Raw genomic sequence first — 21,267 nt, forward strand, 5'->3', positions numbered from 1 at the left:
TTTGCATTTTATTGCATGACATAACTATTTGATACATCAGAAAAGCAGAACTTAATATTTGGCACAGAAACCTTTGTTTGCAATTACAGAGATCATACGTTTCCTGTAGTTCTTGACCAGGTTTCCACACACTGCAGCAGGGATTTTGGCCCACTCCTCCATACAGACCTTCTCCAGATCCTTCAGGTTTCGGGGCTGTCGCTGGGCAATACGGACTTTCAGCTTCCTCCAAAGATTTTCTATTGGGTTCAGGTCTGGAGACTGGCTACTCCAGGATCTTGAGATGCTTCTTACGGAGCCACTCCTTAGTTGCCCTGGCTGTGTGTTTCGGGTCGTTGTCATGCTGGAAGACCCAGCCACAACCCATCTTCAATGCTCTTACTGAGGGAAGGAGGTTGTTGGCCAAGATCTCGCGATACATGGCCCCGTCCATCCTCCCTTCAATAGGGTGCAGTCGTCCTGTCCCCTTTGCAGAAAAGCATCCCCAAAGAATGATGTTTCCACCTCCATGCTTCACGGTTGGGATGGTGTTCTTGGGGTTGTACTCATCCTTCTTCTTCCTCCAAAAATGGCAAGTGGAGTTTAGACCAAAAAGCTCTGTTTTTGTCTAATCAGACCACATGACCTTCTCCCATTCCTCCTCTGGATCATCCAGATGGTCATTGGCAAACTTCAGAAGGGCCTGGACATGCACTGGCTTGAGCAGGGGGATCTTGCGTGCACTGCAGGATTTTAATCCATGACAGCGTAGTGTGTTACTAATGGTTTTCTTTGAGACTGTGGTCCCAGATCTCTTCAGGTCATTGACCAGGTCCTGCCGTGTAGTTCTGGGCTGATCCCTCACCTTCCTCATGATCATTGATGCCCAGACCGAGGGTGACTGACCGTCATCTTGAACTTCTTCCATTTTCTAATAATTGCGCCAAGAGTTGTTGCCTTCTCACCAAGCTGCTTGCCTATTATCCTGTAGCCCATCCCAGCCCTGTGCAGGTCTACAATTGTATCCCTGATGTCCTTAAACAGCTCCCTGGTCTTGGCCATTGTGGAGAGGTTGGAGTCTGTTTGATTGAGTGTGTGGACAGGTGTCTTTTATACAGGTAACGAGTTCAAACAGGTGCAGTTAATACAGGTAATGAGTGGAGAACAGGAGGGCGTCTTAAAGAAAAACTAAGAGGTCTGTGAGAGCCGGAATTCTTACTGGTTGGTAGGTGATCAAATACTTATGTCATGCAATAAAATGCAAATGAATTACTTAAAAATCATACAATGTGATTTTCTGGATTTTTGTTTTAGTAACAGTTGAAGTGTACCTATGATAAAAATTACGTAGGAAAACCTGCAAAATCGGCAGTGTATCAAATACTTGTTCTCCCCACTTTATATGAAATATATCAATTGCTCTGCTGGAATGTTGCAGTCAGAATGACTCCTCATTAGTTTAGTTCCATCGAGGCCCAGAGGTTCTAGTGTTAACAAGTACCAGAGCTCGGCCCTCTCCCGGTCATCCATTCCCTCCCCTCTCTCCTGTGCCTGACCAGGCCCACCGATCAGAATACCTGAGTAGGAGAATACCTGATTAAACTGCTTAAAAACACAGGGGAATAAAAAAGAGAGAAATATTCAACGTCACTTCACCTTATCTGCACTTCTTCCACCTGCACTTTAATGTGTCTTTTCTATCTAACTCTCTGACTAAATCTCACAGGCAGTCTGACTCGGCACAGTGTCCTGAAAGACATTAACTCAACATGGTAAGACATTAACTCAACATTGGAGTGTAGTGCTGACAGGGTGCAGTGGAAGTCTTCATTCCACAGAATGGATTTTGCTCTTGGATTGTTAACTTGTTAGTTGAAGTGATGAGCATGCGATTTGAGGTGCAACAGGTACAGAAATAAAGGCTGAGTAAAAAAAATCCCGACAATAAGAGTGCAATAGATTGGAAGGTTACTATTGCTATGGATATATCTAGAAATCCATTATTGGGGACTTTCTTAGCCGTTTTCTGCTCACTATTGACGGCAATAAGAGTGCAATAGATTGCAATGTTGCTTCTGCTATGGATATTTCTAGAAATCCATTATTGGGGACTTTCTTAACCGTTTTCAGCTCACTATTAACATGACTCTATGACTCCATTCTCTCCACAGCAGTGCAATTTGTGACATGTTCCACCTCCTAAAAACAAAGAAGAGTGGTCATATCCCATCAAGTTTCGGTGCAGAGAGGCAATTTACAGTAGATTTAATAGAGCAATACACCAAATATTGAAGCTCATTCTATCATGGAGGAATGTTGGAGAATAAAAAACATTTTGGAGAAGGGCCTGTATCAAATCTTACACGTTGTTAAACCGTTCTGTATGGACCTAAAATCTTTACCCTTGCTATTATTGTACAGTTTAATTGAAGTCTATTGGGCTCGGGAGAAGAGAACCGGTGGTATCAATTGCAGGAGTGCTGCCACAACGGTAATATAGCAGACACAAGATACAGTTGAGGTATTACAACAGGGAGGCCAGCAAGAATAGAAAAACAGCAGTTGATTGAAATATGACAAGGATCTCTCCGGAGCCGTCCAGAGACTTTCACACTGTCAGGCTCTCTCTATGAAACAAACAGGGTGGAACAAGAGATGTGCAGGACCACTAAAAAATAACAAACAGTAACAAACAGTGAGAAAGAGGAGAAGAGAAAGTGAAAAAGAGGATGAAGCCTACTGACTTGCTCTTGTGGTTTTACTTGGAAAATAGTAGACCTGGGTTCAAATACATGAGTATTTAGTTATTTGTAATTGAGATACTTATGTACAGTGTATTTTCATACTTTCTAATAATATGACCCGAATCAACTACTTCTATTCTAAGTATTTCCTAATAATTTCCTACAAATAGCCTACTATTTAAAACATGTTTTTCATATATATTTTTTTCAAAATGAATTATTTCAAATACACGGCAACACTTTCCAGGTGTATTTCCAAATACATTCCAATATTCAGCTACTTGCATTTTAAAATAATAAAACATCAAAATACTAGACCAATTAAAATATATTTGGAAGTAATTGAAATACAGTAAATAGAAATTGAAAATATAGAAGTTCACTGACTGGGTCCAATCTTTATAACGCACAAGTCTCTTGGTATAGTACAATAAACAAAGTCAATTATTTGTATATTTTCTCAAAAACATCTTGTTAAAAAGGCAAACATTTAAAGTAAAGCAATGCATCTCCCTGCCAAGATGAGGGGAGTTGGAAGAAAAGGCCAGATGTTTGGGTCTAGTTATTTGACTTGGTTCATACTGAGCACGTCCTGAATCTCTAGACTTCTGCAGCCTCTCGGAGAAGGCACACCATGTTCCAAACCTCCTCAAACAAAGACATCCATTCATGTGTCCTCACATGCACTCACTGACAGTCTATGGTGGACGTCTATGCTACAGAGTGAGATTTTTTTTCTCTCCCTCTGCAATGACTGCTTACTGCTTTCGCTCTAATCTAATGGCCAATGGTTGTGTACCGAATAGTCCATCTCCTTCCGTTCTGCGGCACACCTTTGGTTTGACCCAGGAGCAGGCCTTTTCCCCAGCATTGATTTTACTGCCTGAGCCAGTCAAGGGCATACATTACTGGACGAGCCTGGGGGGACTCAGGGGGTTGACCACTGACCATACTTCATTATTCAAAACTGCTGCAGAGGCGAAGAGTGCAGGTCTCCTAGGCCTAGCAAACTCCAGCTCTTATGTAGCTTGTGGCTAGCTTGGGTGACGCAAGGCAATCTCAGCTCAGCCTTGCCTTCATTGGTTCCGCTCAATCAAATTCACATCCGCAAGCCAACCACTTCTTCAAGCGGCGAGGCAATATAGACCGAATCACAGCTAATCTTGACCCTTCACCGCATGTTTCAGATGTGGTGGTGTACAGAGCACTGCCAAAGGGGGAGGAAACGAGAGCTATTAGTGGTTCATCTTAAACTATGATTGTATTTACGCCATCTAACATGCTGTTACCCTCTGACCTGAGGGGAATTGGCAGGTCCACTGACTAATTAACCCTTTGGCACCTAAGTGGAACACCATTACACATGAATCAATTATTTCTGTGCTTGATTTCCCCCATCAACGTACTCTGCAAATATTGGCAAATAGGAATCTGCAGTGAGATCGGTGGGCTGCTGCGAAGATGGTGCTATCACTGAATGTGTACATTTTTTTGAGTGCAAGTGTGAGGATTTGCATGTTGACAAGTCTGCTTGTGTTAAAACAATGTGTGAGTGTGTCAGTGTTTCCATGTGTCAGTGTATAAATGGAGGTGTGTGTTCCTGTGTGAATAAGAATTTGATAGATAGACAGATAGATAGCGACGGAATGTATGGTTTATAAATACATGCAACATCTAAGTTAGTGACAGCCAGTAGTGTCTGTGGCCATGTCCCTGGTAGTGTCTGTGTCCATGTCCCTGGTAGTGTCTGTGGCCATGTCCCTGGTAGTGTCTGTGGCCATGTCCCTGGTAGTGTCTGTGGCCATGTCCCTGGTAGTGTCTGTGGCCATGTCCCTGGTAGTGTCTGCGGCCATTTCCCCGGTAGTGTCTGTGGCCATGTCCCTGGTAGTGTCTGCGGCCATGTCCCTGGTAGTGTCTGTGGCCATGTCCCTGGTAGTGTCTGCGGCCATGTCCCTGGTAGTGTCTGTGGCTATGTCCCTGGTAGTGTCTGTGTCCAAGGGTATCTGTATGCTGACCGAGGCCTCTCCTCTCGGTCTCTGCCACACTGAGACTTGAAGAGAATATTTACAAGGCTCAGCCACTCTGCCCAACGAGACCTCCACCCAGACAGAGACACACACACACAAACGTTCGCACACTCTCCGTATTGCACACACACGTGCATGAATGTGCACATACAAACACACACTCAGATTCTCTCTCAAACAGTCATGCATGAATCCATAGACACACACGCAGGGCTCTTAGCCTGACCAACCTCTCCAAGCCTGTGGCGTAACAGGAAACGCCTCTGGAGTCCGGCAGCCTAATGCGTCCTCTAGCATTAAATGCCTGAGATGCGGAAACACCTTGAAAAGTAATATATCTGAAAAGCTCATCACAGCTCTGTCCTGGGACACACTGATTAACAGCCCTCCAGGCCTTGCTCACAAATATGCTCCAAAACACATGTCACTCTTTCTACGGAGCGCCGAGGGTCTGCGGGTTTTCGAATTAAGGTCACTAATTAGGATGTTTTGATAGGATATTTTGTTGTGGCTTGCATAGCTCATTAATAGTTATTTCATATGTACGTAGCATATGAATGTGCCATTATATAGTATCGCTGTATTCTTAGTCTACGCTTATCGTTACAAATTAGGAACTATAGATTTCAAAACAAAAGGTTACTAGGATCCTGCCATTGTCTCCTTTACCTCTTCTCTCTCGGTCCTGCCAGGTTTGACAAATGTTTGACAGTCTTCCAGTGCTGAAAATTGAGATTGGTTGAAAACGCGGTGGCCTGCATCCAAAGATCATCCTGGGCATTGAAATTATAAACTCCTCAAGCGAGGCATTCAATCAGCGGATGGAGAAGTATTGTCAGGCATGGGCCGCTAAACTGACCATTTATTGGCACATGAGGGCATACAGTAAATTGATGTGTGCCCTTTGGAGGGTGATATGTGACATAACAAGTTACCATTATATATCTGTTTTAGAACCCTTATCTTCGCCATTCTCCCGTTATGAAAGCCTGCTTCAGGAAACAACATTTGACTGTATAAAACAGCTAATTTGATCACTTGTCATTATGCTCATTTGGTGAATTTATGCTTCTGGGAAAATGTAGTTCACTATATTCTGTTAAACAGAGACTGGAAGCTGCCAGTGGGTTTTACAGGATTTAATAAATGAAGAGATCTCTGTGTGTGTGTTTAGGTGTGTTTCCTCCCAGGTTAGCTCTACTCTGACCATCGTAAGTGCGTAAGCAACAGCACCATGAAGTCCTTATCTTTAAACAACACACCGAGAGTAGCAAAGTAAACAGGCCTCATCTAAAACAACAGCCCTAGTAGTGTTGCTGCTCTCCTGATAGCAGGGAGCCTGCAACAGCCTCCTTCCCTTCCGCTGGCTGGCGTGGGTGATTGGAACGAACACGTGTCCTCTATTGAAGGACCGCAAACACATTTTCGGGCAGTGTACCTACCAGGACTGCTAGACAACATGCCCTTATCTGATCCAGGAGACGAGACAGCGGCAGAGAGGCCCCAGCAAGCTGTGCTGGAGCCCGAGATAAGAAGATGCAATGCTAACACAGAGATGAGACAGGGACAGATCTGGACAACTACAGGCTGCACAACACATTTCTCCATTCATTCTGCTTCTCCCATTCATTTACTATTTCATTCAATGGGGTGCTATTCTTGTTTTCATAATGGACATTTTTATTTGGATGCATTTGGGATATTACTGCTGAATGTTGAAATATTGTTTGGCTTTTATAACTACTAATACTTCTGCTTGAGTTCTGGTAGACACTGTTCCTTCCATTAGTCAGGGAATGCAGTGTTTGTGTTCCATGTATTTTCTAATGGAGCAGTTTGGTTATCTTCATGGAGTGTGGATGGCTCACCTTGTCCTTCTTCTGTTTTTCATCTTGATATAGGAGCCACCTCTCTCCATCGTTGCTGTAGGCCACCTTGTAGGAGCCGACGAATTGGACATGGCCAAAGTCCTTGGCCCCCTGGGTGATGATGCCGGTGATTTTAGTAGGCAGGAGCATGTCAACCTGAGAGACAGAGAGGGAGATAAAGAATGGGGTGGGTGGGGTGGAGGGGAGAGAGAAATAAACTTAGTCACGTCTCTGACTCAGCTAAACGAAAGTGTCAGTGATGCTGAATTTTCTCCATCCAGTCCGTCAGCATCTTTTCTCTTCTTATCTCCAGAGACGATTTATAAAGACATTGTACATTTGGTTGCAAGAAGTAACCTTCAATTATTCACAGCATATTGAACAACAAGGCCTCTCCTCAGCAGAGCAGAAATCGCCGGCCATTGCAGCTTCTGAGAGCCGGGCAGCATCATACGGGTCAATGTTTTAACACACTCTCATTTGTAGCCTACATCAAAGGGCTTGGTAGTAAACAGTGTAGCTGTTACATCATTTACTTTTAAGGTTAAATTATTCCTCATTATTTAGAGCTAACACAACAGTCCATGTTACTGGCTGTTGTGTTAAGCCTGGACTTTAACACGCAATAACAACCATGTTCAGAATGTACCATAACTATCTGTTTTACTATCACCAAGCCCATGCAGGATTTCATGCAATTACCACCAATTAAGTCAATGGTTTGTCTGGGTTAGCATCTCTATATTTATTATGCGTTGATTATGCTCAATGACTAATGTATGTGAATTCACAATGCCAAAAACAATACATTGTTTGAATTTAAAGTGGAAGAACCTGCGAGCAAGGCACACTGAATGTAAGATGGGTATCCCTGGAGTATAGAACTGTGCATTGAGGGAAAATGTATCTATAGTATCTGAGCAGAATTATGGACTTATAGGTGTTTTCACTTTATCTTTCATAATTTAGCCTCAATCAACATAGCCTTGCATCTGAGGAAATGAACAAACAAATGTGTGCATGTTGAGTCCCTAATCATACCAGGTTGCATCCCACAGAGGAACCAGGGAGAATAACAGGTAATGTTCGGGTCATACATTTTGCATTCTGTCAACGATAAGATCCTTTAAATCTCTTTCACATGCCAATAAAAATACCACCTTAATGCGTGGCTTAAGGATCAAATAAATTGCCTGACATTGCACTCTCAGGTAATGTCTTAGAGCTCAACATAGTAACCATGGGTGACAGTTTAAAAGAGGAACCGTAAATAGTTTAAGACCACAAATGATCCAGAAGTCCAGGGCGGCAGAAAGTCTACCGGTTAAAAGCTTTGGGCCAGTAACTGAAAGTTGGCTGGTTCGATTCCCAAGTTGACTAGGTGAAAAATCTGTTGATATGCACTTTAGCAAGGCACTTAACCCTAGTTGCGCTGGATAAGAGTGTCTGCTAAAAAAAACAAAAAAAACATTTGCTGACCACTATCATCAAACTCTCTGCAGTTGCATGGCCAAACTGTGGTGGCAAAGTATCAAGACCTAATGTCTATAACATCATGACCGTAACTGTCTTGTCAGATCCATGGACAACAAGTCCCATGAACGTGCTGGAGAGAGGACAGGCTGAGTTACTAATAAAACATATTGGCAGAGAGAGAATGGCGGTCAAAAAGGAGAGAGGGGAAGTACAATTCAGAGAGCTGGATTTCCTAAACTGAATTTACAACATGCAGCAGGAGCCCATAGATTATCCCGATTAGTCTGGTCAGAGTGAGTATGTGATAGTGTGGCTTCTCTCTCATGTTTTCAAGACCCTCGCATGACTCTACGTTACTGTACATCATTCCAGACATTATATTATTATGCATTGCAATACAATTTTACATGAACCTTTTTGTCATTTAGCAGACATTTTTTATCCAGAGTGACTTACAGGAGCATTTAGGATTCATTTAGGCTGTAGATTCTTCACCTAGTCGACTCCGGGATTCAAACCAATACCATTTTGGGTAATGGACCAGCTACCTGCCGCCCAATACAACATATCACAATGCATTACACACACAAACATGCCTCACTATGGCGCGTGTTGCACATGAGCTCACATCTCCACAACACCTGTCATGAAGCCCAGATATTGCTTCAGATCATGCCTTCAGTCCTGTTCAACCCTCTCAGCTCCTGACAGATTTCGGGGTGAATCCCCAGGGAGTCATAGAAGTTTTCACTACAGACACCCTGTTGGAGGAGCAGGCAGGCAGGCTCAGGCCTGCTCTGTGACTTTTAAGGAGGAAAAGCCATGGCTTGCTGTCAATCTTTCTGTGCTCTTATAAAACAGAGTTACGTGATATGGAGTAAGCAGCCAGCTCTTGGGGTCCTGAAAACAACAGAAAACGGGTTCGCTCTCTGCGGTAGTACGTCAGTTGCACAGTTATGGTCCTAATTTAAGTCCTGGTACAAGGGCACTTTACCTTGATATCATGTAGGAGATTATACACATGGGCTTAAATCGTTTGCTATGAATACACTATTCATGAGATACCTCCTTCAAAACCAGAATTGAAAGACCCTTCGTCCTCTTTGTTTAACGAAGTGTTCATGTCTGTTTCTGGGGGGGGGGGGCTACAGTATGTTCTTATAGTGCATATAAATATGTTTATGGTAACCTCTCTTTTATAATTACAATAATTGCAAAGCTGCTCATTGAGAAAAGGAGTGACACGTCACATTGTAATGCTTGATTACCCTCCAAGCAGAGCACAGCGCAGAGGTAATCTCATTCTGGCCAACCAGTCGAGTCTGCCACCAAAACAAAGGCACGCTTGAAGGGGAACCTGTAATTGCTGTCACAGGTAGCGGTCAAAAAATACGACCGCCTCTGGCGCAGCCAGCTCCCAACACTTTGATGGCCCAAACCGAATTAAAGGGTGAGATAAGCTTGTTAGAGCCAGGCAACCCCCCAACCTTCCCCCAACACACTTAACCCTGGCACACTGGAGGCTTTTGAAGTCTTTGCAGCAACCTCTGCATGGTTGTGGTGGAGAAAGACACACAAAAAACAATACCAGCATTCCTTTCTTCCTCTGTCTCTGTCTCCTTCTCCTCGGGGGAGTAGAAGACGACACAAGAGTCCCACCCCCCCAACCCCTGTTGTCCATTTCCACCCGTTTCCCCCAACTGCGGAAAACATTTGCGTATTCACAAAATGTATTTTGGAGAATTAATTAGCACTGCCCCTGCAACACCTGGGGGTGCTAGAATTTGTGTCATGGTGCTAAGAGGCGACATATGCATGTGTTTCTCACAGACAAAGAGAGAGAGAGAGAGAGAGAGAGAGAGAGAGAGTAAGGGAAGAGAGAGAAACTCCCTCGTCTGCTCATTAAGATGAAAGTCGACGTGTAATCCCCATGTCCATATTTGAAGTGGTGGTGTTGTCTGAGGGCTGACTGCTGTAGAGGAACACAGTTATCCCCTCTGCTGCTCCATACCATACATCTATAGCAGCAGACAGCAGCTAGCTCCCCCTCAAGCTGTGCTGATTTAATTGTGTGTGTTGAAGACTCATTTAATCTACACTGCTCATATAACCTGACCCAATTTCTATCCTGCGGGGAAGTGTGCATGTGCTTGTGTGTGTGCCTGGGTTTGTGAGTGTGTGTGGAGTGTACACAGTGCATAGGACAGGAGCCAGGTTAGTATACTGTAAGTACAGTTCGTGCAGGGATGTGGACTGGACAGGATGATATCATGGCCCATCAACCCCAAACTGGGGCCGCCATCGTTAAAGCTTAAAGCAGAGGTGTGAGAGGAATAGGCCAATTCCCATGGTTTTCCCTAGCGTGACATCTGTGCTCAGAAAACTAGATAGGAGTTTCTCTTCCTGTATCTTAGCAAGGGGCCCTGTATTTGAATAAAACACCATAGTATCGAGACATGCAAGTATAATGCTGTTGAGTTTCTTTTTATGAAGGGAGAAATGTGTGTGAGTTTCTATATGTCAACTGTTTGAGTCAACACAGATCCCGACCTGTGAATTCCCTAGCAACCCACAAAACAGGCTCCAAGCATGTTCTAGAACACCACCTCAATGGATTTAACAGGCCAAACGCGCTCTGGGAAAGCCTGTTGAAGACGTGGTCGTGTCGAGGCTTAAGCCTGATGACCTGATAATCACAGTCTTGGCTCCAACTCCAGGCAACACTCAGGCCAGTCCAACTGGGAGACACCACATGGGAATATAAGAGTGAAACACCTAACACACACACACACACACACACACACTCACACTCACACTCACACTCACACTCACACTCACACTCACACTCACACACACACACACACACACACACACACACACACACACACACACACACACACACACACACACTCACACACACACACACACACACACACACACACACACACACACACACACACTCACACACACACACACACACACACACACACACAGACACACACACACAATCCCAACTCCCAACCCCTTCAATGACTACCGTTTCCACTTGAGGCAGCGGGATGTCAAATCACATAAGGCCTCCGCTGAGCACTGACATGGCAAAAGGCGGGTTCTGTCAAGTAAGAGGTGTGTACACCTCTGTTGCCTCGGGGCCTAACTCACAGTGGAGATACTAAAGGCTCAGTACTGGCTGTATTGGCGTGAGACCAGCCCCTGCTGGGATGAGCTAAGTGCAAGACATGCAAAGTTCAACACAGAACTTCCTGCTTGCTCTGACAAATCGACCTGTGTGCACTGCTTTTAACAGTGCCACATGTCGCCTCACCCTCCTAGAGCAAAGGTTCAGTGACAGTTGTGGCGCATACCAAATTCACTTTAGGAAAAAAGTGTCAAGTGCTATGTGGAGAAAATTGTGGAGAAATATTGGTGACAGCTTCCCAATATTGGTCAAAAATGAGCTAATAAAAGTGTGCATCTTCAAGCCAGAGTGGTAGTTTTAAGCCTTCCAGTAAACTGTAAATTGAAGGACACTACAAAGCAGTCAATGTTCGAGCCAATTATTTTCTCATGTCCTTGGTATTAGTATGCATCACACTTCCTTTGTCCCTCCCTCCTTTCCTCACCTCACTCTGTTTCCTTTGCCAAACTTAGCACAAACACCTGTCAAATACTCTTGCCACCCTAGGTATAGACTGTTCTCTCTGCTACCGCACGGCAAGCGGTAGCAGAGCACCACGTCTGGAACCAACAGGACCCTGAACAGCTTCTGCCCCCAAGTCATAAGACTGCTACAAAAGACTGTTAAATATCAAATGGCAACCCGGACTACCTGTATTGACCTTTTTTTTGCACTAACTCTCTTGTACTGACTCTACACACACTGGATTCTACCCACACACTCACACATGCTTACACTGACACATCAACACAACATATACAAGACATGCACACACATGTGTACTGACACCACATACACAAACACACAATCTCACACACATACACTTTCCCACTCACCACATATGCTGCTACTGTCTATTTATTATCATGTTGCCTAATCTCTTTACCCCTACCTATATGTACATAGCTACCTCAATTACTTTGTACCCCTGCACATCGACTCGGTACTGGTATTTCCTGTATATAGCCATGTTATTTTTACTCTGTATTGTTATTCATTATTCACTGTGTATTTATTCCTTGTCACTATTTCTATTTTTTTTATTCGTATCTTTATCATTACCTCCGCATTGTTGGAAAATGACTCGTAAGTAAGCGTTTCACTGTTAAATAAAATTAGATTTTATCTGATGTGAAAAAACGTTATACCAAAACATGCAGGTGTAAAACTGTTGAGTGCCTTTGAGGAGAGACTACTGTGATCAGAGTGAATTTGACACAGCACACACAGTTGAAAAGACTTGACAGCTTTTCATTTAGTGGGAGCCTTTTTTCCCCATACATCATTAAAACCAGCGGGCCCAAGCTAAGTGCTTGAGAAGAAGATTTAAGCATAAATTCACCTGGGTGACAAAAGACAAAGACAGAATGGATTATAAAAACACAATTAAGGCGGGGGATCAATTTCCAAAAGAAAAGATGGATCAAATCCAGTTATTAAAAGGTAAACATTCTACATCCTTCTGGAAAATAAATCCCATGTTTCTAGGGATGGGCTAGAGATAGACTCTGCTTGTCTCATTAACTCAAATCAAATGGGTGGAAGAAAACGGCCATGGAATCAACCACGCTGGCAGATCATTTAAAGCACCCATTCATCCTTTGTAATTGTATTTTTAAATCATCACTGTATGTCTAATAAATCACTGTGTGTGTTTATTTAATGAAAAGAACTCACTGCACTGCCCCTTTAAAGCTTTGACAGTGTGGAGGGACTCCATTGGTTCAGTGTGTCGTGTCCCATATCTGTTGGAGAGTAGAGAGAGACACAAATCCACGGGGCGTATCCAAATAATACCTGCTTTCTCCTGAAGTGTGCAGCCGTTCACTAATCCCCACACATTTAAAAGCATTGGATTGGTGTAGGCATGGGCTATAGTATCTGTCATTTCCTTTTAAATCCATGAAGGGAAGTAAACAAGTGCACTCTTTGGGAGAAAGGATAGATTATTGGGATGCAGTCAGATATTACCTCGACTGACCTGTACCCCCACACATTGACTCGGTACCGGTACCCTCTGTATAAAGCCTCATTATTGTTATGCAAATGTACTGTGTTATTTTCTGTAATATATATATATTTTTTTACTTTAGTTGACTTAGTAAATATGTATTAACTCTTGAACTGCATTGTTGGTTAAGGGCTTGTAAGTAAGGTCTACACCTGTTGTGTTCGGCCCATGTGACAAATAGACTTTGATTTGATTTGGTCTTACAACAGCAGAGAGAACGGTGGAAATGACACCCACTGTGATTCAGATAAACAGCATTTACGTTGAATTTGGCAGGTGGCAGGGTTAACACAGGGTTAAGACTTACAGATCAGGCACAGAGTAGTATGTCTGTACTCTCTTTTCATCTACTATACTGGGATAAAGGGCAGCCATTAATTTTGTTAAAAAATCGATTACAAGTTTATTATACGTTTCTTTTTCCTTAGTGGTCTTTGTGAGTGCTAAAAGTTGCAAGTGTGACGCATGCACGCACACACGCACACACACACGCACGCACACAAGAGCACACACATGCACACACACACAAAGACTGTTGACAGACACAAACTGTGAATGCCAAGCAAGTCCTCTAATATGATCTATACCTAGTTCCCTCTAGTGTTGCACCCTTTCTTAAAATGGACAGCTCTAGATCAATCATATTATCATCGTGTGTGACTGACAAGATGCTACATCTACAAGGTGCTCCATCTACTTGTGAATATTCAATAAGAAGCTCTGATAGAAAAGCAATGAGATAAGCATATGGATACAAGTCTGGTCTTGGAGTGGGAGATTGGCTTTGATATATGTTGAAACAGCCAGATAGACATGTAGAATGCATAGGAGGCAATCTGGGCAGCACTGATTTGAGTCGAGGTGCCTTCAATCCTTACGTACCTACTGATCCCTGAGATTAAGACTCTCTCTCTCTCTGCTGGAAACTCATGAATCAATCATCCAAAGATAAAAAATAAAATAAATAAATAAATAAAATAAAAACATCCAGCATCAGTTGAGGAGAAAAGAGACAGGGGGATGAGGCCGACGTATGCTAGAAGATAAGAAGAGAGAAGATAATGAAAGGTGAGGTGTAGCATTATCCAGGCTCAAAGGAGGGCTGTTCGTTTAAAGATGTGATGGCCGGGGGACACTAAAAAGCACCCAACTGAATCCGGGAAGCAGATGGATCTAGCGTCTCCACAGTAACTTCATTTGGAGGCTAATTGAATAAGCGCGCTAGCTGCGTGGAAATTGAATAAAATGGAGCTAAGTAAGGGCCATATTGGACTGGATTGAAATTAGGCTCCGCCAATAATGCTTTCATTAAATTAGTATCAGATGTGTTTTTCAAATTAGTTTAAGTTACTACTAAGATATTCCTGGAATCATGAATTCACATTTGATGTTCTAATGATTACAAGAGACAATGACGTTTGGCGTTACCAAAGATTCCTGAGCAACAGCTCTTAAATGTTTTTCTCTATTTTTCTCTACAGGCCCCCTGGAGATGAGTATGATGAGTGTACCGACCACGAGTCTCATTGTTAGTCTCATCCCGTACTCTGCCCTGGTGGACCAGTCCACACACCTGCACCTAGAAATATATGCAAGCGCACGCACGCACAGATACACGCACACACACATACACACACACATGATACAGGCTCCATATTTCATATTTGCCACCTTCATCGAATATCACAGCTGTGGCTAAATGGTTGTGTGCTTCTCTCTGATTGCATTGGGAACCACCTGGAGATTTTGTATCTGTAACACTCTTTCTTCAATTAGTTCAGCAAGGCAACTTGGCCGCAGGTGCTGTTCCTATTGATTCCCTTATGCGTGTGGAGTAATAGGACAAATAATGATAAAATGCCAGGTAGCACCGAGAATAAAGAATGCATTTAAACTGATTAGAATTTTGAACGCTCATGGATCCTCAGTCTGCGCGGACAAAATGCCATCATGAATACTTTGGACTAGATCAATATGGAAGGCTGGCAATAGCAATAGTTAGGCTGCAGGGGACTCTGCTGACTGCCTGAGAATACATGACCAGATGCCTCCAGTGGTCCCACAGGGGGCCTATCCTGAAGGACACCGAGGACAGAACACCCTTCAACACTCCCAATTACTTGTTGCATTCCACTTTTTCACCATGCATGTCATTTAATCAAAACACCAGTGTCTTCTTTCTCCCAGACAATCAAAATCCCTCTATCACACAGCTTTTGACTGCTTTGGAGAGAGACATGCTTCAACTCTGAGCTGTGTTCTGCATAAACACTCAAGACAAGATGTGAGTTTCAACCGGGAGGCATTAGAATAGTTCTCCAGTGTAGATGGAAATAAACAGCCAGCTAATTTTATTGATTAAAGAGATTGAGTTTGTGGTCAGAGTAGTATTGCACCAATTTCATTAGGGAAGCAGTGCCTTGCGGAAGCCAAGTAATCATAATACCATAATAATACTTTCATTGCCGCAAATACATGTGAAGAGGAACAGAGCAGGTATCTATCAAGTATTACTTCTAATTAACATCCCTGTTTTCTTATACCTAGGGTTTGTCAGTGTCCCTGACGTGTTAGGGAGCGTTGCAGCTTGCTTCATTCGCACTTTTCCTGTGACACTTAGAAGTTGTCATAATGATTCATTCTCAGGTTCATGAATTTAAAAAGAGTAAGTCTACTGTAAATAATATCTGCAAAAGGTTAAGGGTCTATTCAGAATGACAAAGAGGAAGCAGAAAAATAGGAAGTAGACTTCAATTGTATGAAATTCCATAATTATAAAGGATATGAGAGCTTACTAACTTTGGCTAGTGTTCCTCCCTTTACTTTCATGTTTGAAATACATGCCAGGCAACTTTAGCTCATTCAGTTCACTTGGAAAGCATTGATACCCTTCCCTTTTCCCACATTTTGTTACGTTACAGCCTAATTCGAAAGTGTATAAAATATTTTTTTGCCCCATCAATCTACACACAAAACCCCACAATGACAATGCAAAAAACAGGATTGAGTCGGAGGACAGATCTGTGGAAGGGTACACAAATATGTCTGCAGCATTGAAGGTCCCTAACAACATAGTGGTTTCCATCATTCTTAAATAGAATAAATATGGAACCACCAAGACTCTTCCTAGAGCTGGCCGCCTTTGCCAAACTGAGCAATCGGGGGAGAAGGGCCTTGGTCAGGGAGGTTACCAAGAACCCGATGGTCACTCTGACCAAGCTCCAAGCTTCCTCTCCGGAGATAGGTGAACCTTCCAGAAGGACAACCATCTCTGCAGCACTCCACCAATCAGGGCTTTATTGCAGAGTGGCCAGAGGGAAGCCACTCCTCAGTAAAAGGCACATGATGGCCCGCTTGGAGTTTGCCAAAAGGCACCTACAGACAGGGTCTGAATACATATGCATACGTAACACATTTTCTTTGTCATTATGGGGTATTGTGTGTAGATTGATTTTAGAATAAGGCTGTAATGTAAAAGAATGTGGAAAAAGACAAGTGGTTTGAATACTTCCCGAACACACTGTATTTGCTGCCAAAAAAATATGCAGTCATATTATAAATAGCCTGCAGCTTCTAAACTCAATTTCTCTGCCTAAACTAATCCAATTCAATTTATATCACCTGCCATACATATTATGAGCAGAGCAATAATGAAGATTACAGCACTGTTTTCATTGCAACATGACTTAGTCATTATAACCCCGCAATTAACTCTGCTGTTCTCTTTCTTCAGTCTGTTTAAAGTTGGAGTCCGTAGCGGTGAAACAGCCACATCCGTTTGCCATATTACAACAACAAAGACGTTACTTCAAACAAAGAACACTGTTTTATTTCCCTCTGACATCATTGCACATCATTACACGCACGATAGAACAGGAAAGAATTTGTAACATTTGTTTTACCACAACACTGGTGCTCCTCTTCTCTGTGTAGCCCTTTGCTGCAGTCAAATGAGCTCGTGGCCTATAATGTTGTATGGCCTATAATGTATAATATATATTAACAAAAAAATATATGGGGGATTGGAAATGATGCAGAATATTACATTGATGGTAGCTACTATCTATATGCATTATTAAAGCTGATGTACCCTCTATTCATTATTTAAAAAACCTGACGAAAATCCGGTGTTTCTAAGGTCATATGGTTTTGTTATATTTCAGTATTCTGTGATGTACAGTATATAAAGTGTAATGGGATGAACACTTAACTTTTTAAGCCCACAACCATGTGTGTGAGGTGCATACTTTTGTTACTAAGTAGATTTGTTTAAGAATACCTAGAAAGACTATGTGACCCTGATTTAGCCCACTGCAGAAAAAGGTTAATAAACAAAACAAAAACAGTAATGATGAATGCCATCAGATACAATAGGGTTTCACCAGCTACGCTGCTGAACCCCTAAATACGCCTGGGGTGGCCAGTGGCGCTGTTTCCCTTTATGTGGATCTCAGCTTTAAGGGATTTACTGCAAATGATAGGCATTTAGAGACATGCCTACTGTATGCTTTCACCCACATTACGTTTTATAAGCAGAGCAATCAGAAACACTCCTCTCAACGCATCATTCTGAGCAGTAATGGAGAATCCATCCATCATCCAATCATTTCCTTGTTTTAAAGCTGTTTATTATCCATTTCTGCTCCAATTTCCTACTGAATCGGATTCCATTGTGCTCTGACAATTACGACACGGTGGCTGGCCTTTGGTCCCTAACCCCATTATGACACACATTACTCTGTCAGGAACACAGTCCAACCTGCTAGATGAGCAAGTAACCAGCAGGGTAATAACCAGCAGGACAGTAACCAGCAGGGCAGTAACCAGCAGGCCAGTAACCATTAGGACAGTAACCATCAGGGCAGTAACCAGCAGGCCAGTAACCAGCAGGACAGTAACCAGCAGGCCAGTAACCAGCAGGCCAAAAACCAGCAGGCCAGTAACCATCAGGACAGTAACCAGCAGGCCAGTAACCAGCAGGCCAGTAACCATCAGAGCAGTAACCAGCAGGCCAGTAACCAGCAGGCCAGTAACCATCAGGACAGTAACCAGCAGGCCAGTAACCAGCAGACCAGTAACCATCAGGGCAGTAACCAGCAGGCCAGTAACCATCAGGGCAGTAACCAGCAGGGCAGTAACCAGCAGGGCAGTTGTACAGCTATGGCTGTAGTTACTGCATTACACTCTTAGAAAAAAGGGTTCCAAAAGGGTTCTTTGGCTGTCCCCATAGGAAAACCCTTTTGGGGTCCATGTAGAACCCTATATGGAAAGGGTTCTACATGGAACTCAAAAGGGTTCTACCTGCAAGCAAAAAGGGTTATTCAAAGGGTTCTCCTATGAGGACAGTTGAAAAACCCTTTTAGGTTGTATTGTAGTGTAGCGACTCACTGATAATTGGCAGTGCGCTGCATTTAATATTATCAGAGACCAGTTACACACATGCCCAACTGGTTCTCTCTCAAAGTTGCCATGCAGACGTCCCCCCACCCCCTTCCTCTCCCTACTCCCCATCATCAGAGCTGGGTATAATTATCAGGGTGCCACAGACAATCACCACACATATTTATCACTGTACTGGAGATAATTAGCTGTGAAAATGAAGTGGCCAAGGGATGACAAACGAGCAGGCGAAATGGGATTTATTTTATAGCTTGTTCATAACCTTTGCAGGTCATTGAGAGCAGAATAAATGGATACATCCCAACTGAAGTAGCATGACGACCCAGACATTGTGCAGGTGGTTCTGCCCGATTACTGGGTGACAAATGTCCTTGTAGCAGTCTGGTAAAGTGTTTTGTATTGCCAGTTGATTAACTCATAAACAACTCAAAGCAGTACAGCAATGTTACAAGACAGGCCGTGTTTTGTTCTTAAATATTGTAAAGTAACAAAACCTTTAAACTCCAACAAATGTAAGAGAAATTCTTGTCTGTATGACGCGAGCTCAACAGAAGAAAGATAGTGGAATGAGCCCTAGCATCAATCAGTCCTGTTTTATAGCGGAGTGGCTTGGCAGTACCACCCTCTTTATAAATGAATGATATGTACCCATTGATTCTTGAAGAATATAACTTAGAAATGCCTCATGAGCTTAGTTTAGCTATTGCATCCCATCAGAACCCAAAGCTTTGTTTTACTCCATTGTTTGTAAACAAAGTGAATGTAATACTGCACAGCCTAAAAACATGGTTAAAATTAGAATTTTGATGTCATGGATGGTCAGTCCTTGCATTCATAGAATACCTCAGCTTTTTACCGAAACAAGGGTGAGGAGGATGCTTTTTTATTGTTTCAATTGCTGATTTCTGCTTTAACATGCTAGCCCAGTGCCTACATTCACCCCAACACAGTTTCGAATAAATACTTTTTTTCTACATATTCCAGTCGGCCAGTGCACAGCAGTAATGCCACGTGGAAGTATGGCTGAGAAGTTAACATCATATCTCCACAACATGAACCAAGGCGGTAACTCCCTCTCACAGGGCTCTCTGGGACATCCAAAGGGGGCTTGTATTGCATTTAATCCTCCTTGCAGAGCAAAAAGACGACACTGAACCACCAGAGCAGTGCTCACAGGCTATATTTCATCTCTCTGCCGGTGCCACAGGGACATGTAAGCTTATAAGAAAGGCTGGATAGAGAGACTTAAACCTGGTCTACTGAGGTGAAAGCAATTTGTTTACAGTCCTTTGGTTCCTCACTTACAGTGGTGAGGTGCTGCTTCCTATTAGAAGTACTATTTTACACAGGAAAACAATAATGTTGGAAAGGGTGAGCTTATTTTGAAATGAATAAATAGTCTGTTATGAGGTCCCAACAACTACTGGAATACCACATTTGAATTCCAGTTTGTCTTCATAGGGGAATACGCAAGAAATTGAGAATACAGTAGATACAGTGACATCAGAAGAGTATTCACACCCCTTGACTTTTTCCACATTTTGTGGTGTTACAGGCTGAATTTAAAATGGATTACATTTATATTGTGTCACTAGCCTAAACATAATTCCACATAATGTCAAAGTGGATTTATGTTTTTTGAAATGTTTACTAATTAATGAAAAATCAATAATAGTGCTTAACATTATTTTTTTTATGACTACCTCCTCTCTGTACCCAACACACACACTTATCTGTAAAGTCCCTCAGTTAAGCAGTGATTTCAAAAACAGATTCAACCACAAAGTTTTCCAATGCCTCACAAAGAAGGGCATCTATTGGTAGATGGGTAAAAAAATGTAAGCAGACATTGAATATCCGTTTGAGCATGGTGCATTTACTAATTACACTTTGGATGGTGTATCAATACACCCAGTCACTACGAAACACTACGAAACAGAAGTCCTTCCTAACTCAGTTGCCGGAGAGGAAAGAAACCGCTCAGGGATTTCACCAATGGTGACTTTAAAACAATTACAGAGTTCAATGGCTGTGATAAGAGACAGCTGAGGAGTGATCAACAACATTGTAGTTACTCCACAATAACCTAAATTACAGAGTGAAAAGAAGGAAGCCTGTACAGAATATAAATATTCCAAAACATGTCACCTGTTTGCAATAAGGCACAACAGTAAAACTGCAAAAAATGTGGCAAAGAAATTAACTTTATGTCCTGAACACGAAGCGTTATGAATACGAACCATCATGTTATGAGTATGCTTGTCATCGGCAAGGACTAGGGAGTTTTTGAGGATAAAAATAAACAGAATAGAGCTAAGCACAGGCAAAATCCTAGAGGAAAACCGGGTTCAGTCTGCTTTCCAACATACACTGGGAAACAAATGTACCTTTCAGCAGGACAATAGCCTTAAACACGAGGAGAAATATACACTGGAGTTGCTTACCAAGAAGTCATTGAATGTTCCACAGTGGCCTAGTTACAGTTTTGACTTAAATTGGCTTGAATATCTATGGCAAGAACTAACTTGACAGAGCCTGAACATTTTTAATAATGTGCAAATATTGTACAATCCATCTGTGCAAA

The 21,267-nt window shown here is 42.6% G+C and overlaps 1 protein-coding gene across 3 annotated transcripts in view; it reads right to left on the reverse strand.

Annotated features, from left to right (window-relative positions):
* Window positions 1–21,267, reverse strand: part of LOC110525311 (EGF-like repeat and discoidin I-like domain-containing protein 3) — a 203,109-nt gene that overhangs the window by 10,086 nt on the left and 171,756 nt on the right. For all 3 annotated transcript variants that reach the window (XM_036979442.2, XM_036979443.2, XM_021605324.3), the window contains one exon: window positions 6,619–6,774. In XM_036979442.2, coding sequence (XP_036835337.1) covers window positions 6,619–6,774 — 156 coding nt within the window. The remainder of the gene's footprint in view (window positions 1–6,618; window positions 6,775–21,267) is intronic.

This window comes from Oncorhynchus mykiss, chromosome 6 (assembly GCF_057628025.1).
Source record: "Oncorhynchus mykiss isolate SJ-2025 chromosome 6, ASM5762802v1, whole genome shotgun sequence".
Lineage (NCBI taxonomy): Eukaryota > Metazoa > Chordata > Actinopteri > Salmoniformes > Salmonidae > Oncorhynchus > Oncorhynchus mykiss.